At 46.8% G+C, this 9,700-nt stretch overlaps 1 protein-coding gene across 6 annotated transcripts in view; it reads right to left on the bottom strand.

Annotated features, from left to right (window-relative positions):
- CASZ1 (castor zinc finger 1) overlaps nt 1-9,700 on the bottom strand; it is a 243,234-nt gene that overhangs the window by 33,073 nt on the left and 200,461 nt on the right. For all 6 annotated transcript variants that reach the window (XM_009325209.1, XM_009325207.1, XM_009325208.1 and 3 more), the window contains 3 exons: nt 8,201-9,041; nt 5,309-5,377; nt 366-456 (listed from right to left, as the gene is read on the bottom strand). In XM_009325209.1, coding sequence (XP_009323484.1) covers nt 366-456; nt 5,309-5,377; nt 8,201-9,041 — 1,001 coding nt within the window. The remainder of the gene's footprint in view (nt 1-365; nt 457-5,308; nt 5,378-8,200; nt 9,042-9,700) is intronic.

Genomic DNA, 9,700 nt, shown 5'->3' on the forward strand with positions numbered 1-9,700 from the left:
AGAGAACGAGACAGACTAACAGATCCGCATTCCCTGGTTTCAGGCACAATTTGTAACACAGCAGAATTTCTTCCCTTGGTTTCACTGATGTAAACCTGGAGTAGCTCCCACTGACTTGAGCTGATCTATATTCTGCTCTTTGTTATAGTGGTCTGGGTTTGGTTAAGTGGTGTTAGATTGGGTTAAATGGGAACAAAATAGGATTCCAGTAAGTTCAAAATGTATCTTGCCCTCTTTCAGAGTGGAAAAGTGAAGAGGCATGTGCGTGCATGGGGGAAGAAAGCACAGGAGGACACACATCTGCCCTAGGTGGTACCCCTTTACATTCAGGTCGCTGCACTGATAACTTTTTACCATTCTTTTACCTGGTAGTTGCACTCTGGGTCAAGGCAGTGGTAATGTTCTCGATACTGGTATGCACAGTGTATATGTCCACAGTGCTGACTGCCAGAGAACCTGCAAACATGAGGGGAGGACAGAAGAAAGAAAGGGAGAGAGAAATGAAACAGTGTCCTGACAGTAGCGCCTATAAGCAAGGTACAAATAAAGTACGTCCCATTGCTGCTTTCATCCCATATGTTTATGGCATTAAACCCCATCTCCTTTATCCCCTCCAAGGATGGTGATCCTCCCGCCTTCCTTTTCTTATTTGTCACTATTTAAAGGTGCTTCTTGAGCAGGATCATTCAGGTCTTGTACATCCCTAATCTGTCTGTCTTTCCCTTTGAAATTCATCTTCATTATCTAAGTTGCTTACTTGGGGAAGAGTAAGAAAGGAGGGTTCCTTCAATTAAATATCATACAATTCTAAAATTCTCATGTGAGTTTAGATACCACAGCAGTGAGTTTCAGAAATCTCCCATGCCAGAAGACGACAAATAAACATCGGTCAAATATGGATTCTAAATTTTAGGTATACGCCCATCTAGTAGGATCTCAGAAAAGCTCAGGCATTCATTTGTTTGTACGAGTTATGTCTCAAGACCTTTTTTTAATCACAGTATGGTGTCACACTACAGAGAAGATTGCAAACCAACTGGATTAGATGGTAAGCCACACAGATAGAAGATGATCATGGCAAGATTATATAGGAACTTTCAAGAAGATGGACAGATCAATGGAAAGATAGGCGAGATTGATCAACAAAAACAGAATGAAGCGTTACAGGCAGACCATCTCGACCCTGTGTCCACATCTTCTCCCATGCACGACAGCCCTGCTGATCATTATTTTCCATGTGGATACAGTATTTGCTCACAACAAAAAATAGTGCAGTGCAAAAGAACAGGGTTTTCACCCTGCCTTTGAGTGCAATCAGAAGTAGGACACAAGAAGCAACAGCCAACAACATGCACCTAATCCATTTCTGCAGGCCACCACTGAGCATTCCACACAGCAAATTCGGAAACCCCTGGCACACAGGGTGGGAAAAAAAAAACAGAAAGGCCACATAATATTTACATATGAACAGACAGTACATAGAATGTATTAACAGATAGACATATCAGTAACTGGCAAAAGGGGATGATCCAGTAACGGGCTAACCAGTGCAATGAACTCTCTGATGTATGTTCTAGAGGACCCTGGAAGAGCTGAAGAGCTTGAAAGGGAAAAGCAGTGGAGAGAAGGGGACTCAGAGGGGAAACATTCAAAGATAAAGCACCATCTGCTCAAAGGTTCCTCAAAGGTTCCTCACGTCACTTAGTGCTAAACACAGCAGGAGTGCATATGATAAAGGGCATGGGAAAGAAACAAGGAAGGGCAATGGGTAAAAAGGAAAAATGAGAGCAGTGAAGGTGTCCTGGGGCAATCAAGGAATGGGGCAGGAGCAGGGAAGATTATGGATCATCATAAGGTGAGGTAATGCTAAGCTACAGGATAGAAAAAGTCAGGATGAAAAGCAGTACTAAATAAGGCATTTCTGAAGCACAATAAGGAAGAGGAGGTCAACTGTGGAGACAGCAGGGCCTCTAGGAGATGGAAAGGGGACTTAATTGACAGAAAAGATAGACATTGCTAAAAAATTAAATGACTTCTTTGCCTCAGCATTCACAAGGGGAGACAGGGACAGATGCCAGGAGCAGACATGCCTTTCCCTGGGGAAGGAGAAGAAATACTGCAGGAAATCAGGATCACGTCAGAACAAGTGATCGAGAAACTGGAACAAACCTCAGCAGCGGAGAAGAAACAAACCACAAGGCAAACAGCAAGGCTGGCTGCACAAACAAAGGTGTGGAACTGAAAGCAGAGGAAGCGATTCCTGCTCAACACCTGGGCAACTGTGAGGCTAGTACAGGGCACAGGCAGCAGCCTGAGTCACCATGGCATTAACCAGGTACACGCAGCTCGGCAGCAGATCAAACCAACTGGTCCGGCTAGTCCAGGGCTTTATGTCAGCAGCACCACCACCAGCAGCTTTAAAGGAAAGAAACTGCTCCGTGGAAAGCTTCCTCCCTATTCCACTGATTAGATGGGGAAGAGAGAGCAAAGGGCTGTGCGGGGCTGGAGAACTGTGGAGCGCAGGCCAAGCAGAGAGAAGAGGAAGATAAAGACCTTGCTGACAAATATACACCTTTGAAGCAAAGCAGTCCAAAATATTATTGAAAGTGAGGCTGCAAAATGACCAGAGATGCCAACTGCACTAAAAGAAGGGCCAGACACCGAAGAGATCTGACTGTATGGGATGAGTTACGTGAAGCATCCTAGCAGGCTTAACTCACGGGCTCAGCTTTAAAAGCAACAGCTAAACAAGCACTCCAGCACTTCAAACTCCTACCCTCCCTTCCACGTGCCACGGAAAGGTGTGTGTGTGGTGTCCACAGCGCAGGAAGGGAGAGGCAAGTGTTCTACCAAACCGTGTGCTTGGGGAAGGAGGGAAGCAGCAAACACACCACAAAGGGGAAATTCTGCTCTTTCAGTCTGTAAGGTTAGGCTCCTAAAGGGTTATTATTTATCCTGTGTTTCTTCTGACACTTGAAACAGTTCAAAGCTATTAATTTTTAAAGCACAGCATCTGTTTAGCTTTTTCATAACAGGAAAGCTTACACAGCGTACACTTACACGCATACACACGCGCACATTTACATGCACATACTCTAAGGTACATCAACACCCCTCTTAATTTACATGAACGTACCCACAATTTCCATGCACATGATCAGACACAAACACACACACCTGAAACAAGCAAACTCACAGACCATTTAATCACGCTGATATGCGAATCCAAACTCCTCAATTGTCCACACAGGCACACAGATTCATTTTCACAAGAACAACCCCCTCCCCCTTCCCTTACTTTAATCGGTTCACTTTTTTTTTTTTTGGCCAGAAAGAACTACTCTTGATCTGGCAAGAGTTAGAAAGAAAAACCAAGATAAATAAATAATAATAAAAATAAGAAATAAAGAAGTCAGCATGCTTAGAGAGTGTTTACAGACTCATTACCCTGTAACGATGATGTGAAAGAAGGAAGAAAAAAAAAAACCCACCCCAATTACAAGGGGGGAGGAAACCCACACAGAAATAAATATTTAAGCAAGTGCTGCCAGAAGCACCATCTGCTGAGGCACTAATAATAATAATAATAATTTTTTCTGTGGAACAACCCAACCCAAACTAGCTAAGTAAGAGGTTTTGTTTTGTTGTGTGAGAGAATGGATTACTCCTGGGCAGCTTTTGGCAGTGGCTTTGGCAAACTCATTAAGCTAATTATGCACTACAGACATACAGTGTCTCTCTCCCCCCACCCCTTGATTTTAAGGCTTTAAACTGTTTTTAAAATTGTGTGTAAATTGAAGGGAAGTGGCTGTGCTGCCAACGGGCGGCTTGCAGAGCTTTTTAAGCAGGATGTGGTGTCCCTTAGCTATCTCACAAGCTTCCCTCAGTTACCTACCTGACCCAGGGGAAGGGGCTTGCAGAGCGCTACGAAGAGTGGATGTGGGTGAAGTGTTTATACAGTTCTCTGCTTGAGAGGGGAACTGGGGACAGAAAGGGTGGCATCTCCTCTCTCACTGCAAGCTCTGCAATTCCTGCAATCTCAGCAATAAAAGGGTGCTGCTCCTTCTGCCCCATGCAAAGATGGGCTTAAACCCCTGCTTTCATTCTTATACTCTCCCAGAAGGCAGTGAGTTGCCACGTGCACTAGAGGTTCTGCTGCTTGAGGAGCTGCATGTGGTGGTGCATCTGTCTTCTCTTCCCATGTGGTCTTCTGCCCCCTTCTCCTACATCAGGGATTTGGGCAAAAGGGATGGAAGGGAAATCACCTCTTGTTCCACTCTCCAGCTAGGAAGAGCACTGTTCCCACCCTTTTCCCCTGCTGATGTGCCGAGATCTTCCCTTGCACCTTCCTAGCAGCTGACTGCCTCCCACAGAGAGACTCTCTGTAGACTCTGGCAAGGTGGGAAAGCACAGTACATGTTTCCCTCCCCTCTTGTTAATAAGTGCCCAAGTGCTGGTGGGAACAAACCCTTCAGTTTTATCTCTGGAGAGAAGTGTTTGCTTGCTTCCCTGACTGGTGTCTTTCTGTATACAAGGGGCTTTCCTAGTGAGCTTCCTCACAGTACAGATGGAGGATTCAACAGGCCAGGAGCAAAGGCTTGGTGATGGACCCTTTAGACCGTGAGCTACACCTGTTTTATAGGCAGGTTTTATTCAGTAATCTCCTCTGCCCCTCTGGCTCTCATGGCATTACTCACTGTCTCACCACAACAACCTTGGGCTCCCTCTCAGCATTGCTCATTCTTGACCTATGCTTGCCCAGAGCTGTGATAAGGTGCCCTAGTCTGTACCTTATTCAGTGAGGGTCTCTTATATAAATGAGCTGCAAAATGTTCTAGGATAAACATCCCACATTGATGCCAAGACCTGCCTAAACTCGAGTCACTTGTGAGTTCCTCCAACCTAGATTCTCAGAGGTGAGATGTTCTCTGCTTGCCTCTGGTAGGCACTGGACATGGTAGGGGAAAAAGGCTGGAGATAGCACAGCAATGGACAGAAAGAACGACAGTCAAGAGACAGCGCTCCCATTTAAACCCTGGGCTTGTGCAGTGAAAGATTTTTCCACTATTTGTCACAAAGTCTAACAGCTCTGGGGAGCCGAGTATGCTCTTGGCATGCTTGTACACCTTTCACAGCTACTGCTCTCCCAAGCAGGGGAACAGACCAAGTACAGATGCCAGAGGGAAATGGAAGTGCCAATGACTGGTTTAAACACTTGATCCAGATGAACAAGACCTCATCTCTCCCACCACCACTCCACCCTCTTACTTCCAGCCCTCTCCCAAAGAAAGTCAAAAGTTCTGCCTACCTGGCAATATACTTCTGGTAAATATTTACGTCTTCGCTGACAGCTGGTTTGTCAGTGGGTAATCCGTTCCTAATGAGAAACACACAGGGCAGAGCTGGTTAGCAGGCAGGAACAGAGGACAGTCTAAGCTCCTTATTTCTCTCACACACCACTGACACATCAGGAGAGAGGGCCCATGGAAGAGTACCCAGCAAAGACACCTATGGGTGTCTTAACCTCCCTCGCCCTTACCCTTCAAATCCTGTACCTTCTTTTCCTAGGGAACCGTACAGTCTGCCTACCACCCCTCCTGCATATTCCCTCTTTGCAGGGCTCAGTTCAGTTTGTTGGAGACACTGAGAAGACCAACCATGAAAACCTGTTTTTCAACAGAAAAAAACTAAATACCCATATACAAACAACCGATGGCCACGTGAAAACAAAGACCTCCCTGAAGCACCTTGCAACACTGCCCTTATGTACACAGAAAGGCCATTGAGATACATCTGCCATAGGCTCACCTGTGCGAAAAGAGTCTCTGTGCTTCACCCAGGCTGTGAGCTACTGCACATTTCCTATGGCCAGCAGGCACAGTGTACTCCTACCCGGTCCGGACAACATGGCTACAGCCCCCTAGATGGGGCTTTAATTGCCTCTTTTTTCACACAGATACCCCAACTCCAATAGACAGATGGGGCAGCAAAGGTATTTATGTATTTTGATCAGTGAGAAGACCAATCCAACTGCCACATAAGCCTGGGTTACTTAATATCATTAGGAAGCAGACAAAAGTTACATCCTCAATGAGTTCAGCAAGAGGAAAAAGAGATACAGATGCCAGGGCCAGACTCCAGTCTACCTAAGAGACAGTGGCATACCAACACAATGCCAGACAGGCTGTACGTGGTCCTCCTTCTCAGTTTTGCCCCCATCCAACCCCCACTCCTACTCATGACTGCTCTGTAGCCTGGTTTAAACAAGGACACTTTCGCACAGAGTTCACCTGAAGTAGGTAGATTAGTTCAGGGCAGGTTAATAGCATTAGATGTTAGAGAGTTTAAACCCATGGCTAGGGTATATGTGCATATGTGTGAGAGTAAGGGGTAATTCCTGCCAGGTTATTTGGTCCCAGTGGGGACTGTGAGTGGAAAGCCACGTCCCAGATACCACAGTTAGCACTTCCTCCACCAGCACAATTAATGGTCTGCTTTCTTATATCATGAAAGCCTGTATCTAGTAAGCAGCCTGAAGGAGAAGGGACCAGAGCCCCTTCTGTACTCGTGTGTGATCAGGACACTGGGAACTGCCAGGTTGAAGGCCCTGGTCACCTCCATTCCTGTTGCAGCCCCACCATGATGCCCCAGTTGAGGAAGTCCTGTGGTTAGAGGAGGGATCACCATGGTGCTGCAAACCCACACCTGCAAGCAGCAGGAAATGAGCAAGAGAAAGAAATCAAACTGGGATCCCAGTGCAACACCAAAGCAGGTAAGAGCTGCTCACAGCCCCCCAAGCACAGCTCTAGGATAGCCACTGAACTCCAGGCAGCTGAGCATTCTGCAGACTCTTCAGGCACACTGAGTCCCTGGCCAAGTCACCCATCACAACAAGGCACTGTGCCTACAGGAATATTTACACCAAAGTGTTTTTTAGTAATGGGAGTCCCTGCCTGCCATCTGGAGCACATACAGGGTTCATCCTGAGCAGGGGTCAGATGCAAATGTTAATAATCCTCTGCCCTTTCCCATACACCTTAACCACAGAGCTCCCAAATCTGTCTGCAGGCAGTTGGGAAACGACTGTTTCACATGGAAGACAGGTATCATTAGCTCTGCCTTCCAGGTGGGGAAACACGGAAAGCGGGGGATGCAGACTTGTCTGAGACTGCAAAGAGCATTCGAGTGAGGATTCAGCCCAAGGCCTCCTAGGTCCACATAAAACAGCCTTCCTCCTTACCAGAGGGCAAAGTACTAGGGTGCGTGTGATGGCATTTGCCACAGAAGTGCAAGCTAGAGGTCCTAGACTTACTACAAATGACCCCATGGGATTCACAGCTCCCAACAGCCCCGGGTTCACAATGAGAAACAAGTCAATCCAAACCGTGACAAGAAAGCAGAGAAGTCCCTTCCTTCCTCCCTGTTTGCAGCCTCACACACATACGTAGCTTTTCTACAGCTACCACCTCTGGAAGCCACATTAAAAAGTAATCCAAGGTTTGGCAAGGCCTTCAGATATCTCTATTCAGTCAATGGCATCACTGCAGAGATTGCCAGCAACGTATGTGTAGGAGGTTATTAGTGGTAATTGGGCTAATGAGTTTGCCCAGTCTGAGGGGTAACTGAATCACCTCTATTTGTGTAAGGAACAAGCAAATTGAGAAGACACAGGCCTGGCCCCACAGAAGTATGTATATGCCTAACTCCTATGAAAATTGATGGGAATTAGGCACCAAAATGTCTTCTGAGTTCTGGGACAAACAAAAAGCCCCATCTTGCTAACAGTGAAGTCAGCAGTTTTGCCATTGAGTTAAATGGAAGCAAGAATCAGGTTCTCCTACAGACACAGCTGGATGCCTGGGAAACCAGAAGAAGAAGAAAGTAAAGTAGTTACAACCGTGACCTTAGAGTGCTGACAGCACCATGTTCCCTCACCTTTCATTTTAACATATGAACCCAGGAACTAGCGGGCTCTACATTCATGGCTGTGACTGCTGATGGCAGGCCACATCCTTAGTGCAAATATAGAGATGTAGGTGCAACAGAGGAGCGGACACCCCAACAGAGAGCAAAAAGAAACATCACATGAACAGTGCAGTATTTATCATCTCACAAACTGGAATTGCCCACTGATCCACACACAGACTTCAGGTATGATCCCCCACTAACACAAAGATAAGAAAAGTGGAAGGACACTTACTTTACTGTAGAGACTGTTCCAGTTGTGATGGAGTCTGTCTTGGAGAAAGTTGATTTCAGGTACTCAGGAGTGTTGAATGGCAATGAGACGGACTGCTCTGGCCCAGCCACAGGAGTGCTGCTGGGGGTACTGGCAAGGGGAGCAGGGGCCAGGCTGGGTGTTGGAGCTTTTACTGGAGTAAGCTTCTGAATGTTCCTCACGTCATACTTGGAAGGCCGGCCTACCTTGCCTGTCTTGAAGGCGATGGCTCCTCCCATATCTGGGCTTCCTTCTCCAGGCTTGAAAAGGTGCAAGTACTTGACGTTTTCTAGGTCATACTTAGAGGCCTTCTTGTAAGTGTTGCCATTTTGTGGCCTGATGCTCTCACCTGTCTTCAGCTTCTGAATGAAGAAGTCATATTTGGAGGCTCGTGACATCAGGCCCTGCATCTGGGAACTGCTGGGAGAGGGCAGCGGCAGGATGGTGGCTTTGGTCTCCGTCAGCATGGAGGCATCTGGACCTGGCACCCGAATGGGCTGTGCCAGCACTGAGGAAGTTTCTTTGCCCAGCTTGGAGCCCAACTCCTCAGATTTGGCCAAGTGCATGGGCCAAGAGAGCTGCTCTCCAGCTTTCAGTTTGCGTATGTACTCCTCATACTTGGAGAAGCGGGCTCGTTTGCTCATGGCGTCCTCGCCAGGGAGAGAGGCAGCAGTCGCAGTGGCCTCTGAGGTAGCAGCGTTCAGCTTGTCAAAGCTGATCTTGCGGGCCAGCTCATCCCGCATGTTCTGATCATCATAGCCGAACATGCCCAGGAACTCATTCATGGTGGTGGCAGCATAATCTCGCAGCGATGAAGCTTCCCCTACAGAGAACCAAAGTGAGAGTCACACAAGGCGCTGATTTTTCTTCTCCTCCCATACCAGCACTAGTAGCAGGGAGGGGGAGTAAGGGGAGAGGGGAACATGATCTACTGACGTTTGGCTCACTTGTTAGGTTTTACGACTCTTAAATTAATTTGTTTTAAAAAAAAAAGTAATTAATACTGGGGTAAAATAAAAAGAGTTCATCAATGCCAGGAAAATCAATTTCCTAAATGTTCTAGCCGATGGCTTTTCAGTACATTAAACAAAGTTTCATAAATGTCTCTGCACTCTTGCCTTGGCCTAATATGAAGAAAAAGTAATTTTACTGGAAGTGAGACCAACGCCAATATGCCAAGGTTTGTACAGTTCTGTCCTTGTGTGTGTTTCTATATGGATAGGATATATATGTGCATAGGTTATATGCACAGAGGATAGACGGCAGTGTGTCTGCGTGTGTAAGGGGAAGTAGAAACATGTGAGATATGCCATGTGTGTTGGTGAACAGCAGGGCTGAGAGCAGGCGGGACAGCATGGTGTGAAACGGATAAGGGAGACAGGGCAAGACAATGTATGGGGTGGAGCAGGAGGAGGGCAGAATGGAAAAGTGCAGAGTAGAGAAGGAAAGCAGCAGAGGTGGAGATGAACTAAGGTGGGGGAA

Source organism: Pygoscelis adeliae, unplaced genomic scaffold (genome assembly GCF_000699105.1).
Source record: "Pygoscelis adeliae isolate BGI_AS28 unplaced genomic scaffold, ASM69910v1 Scaffold36, whole genome shotgun sequence".
Lineage (NCBI taxonomy): Eukaryota > Metazoa > Chordata > Aves > Sphenisciformes > Spheniscidae > Pygoscelis > Pygoscelis adeliae.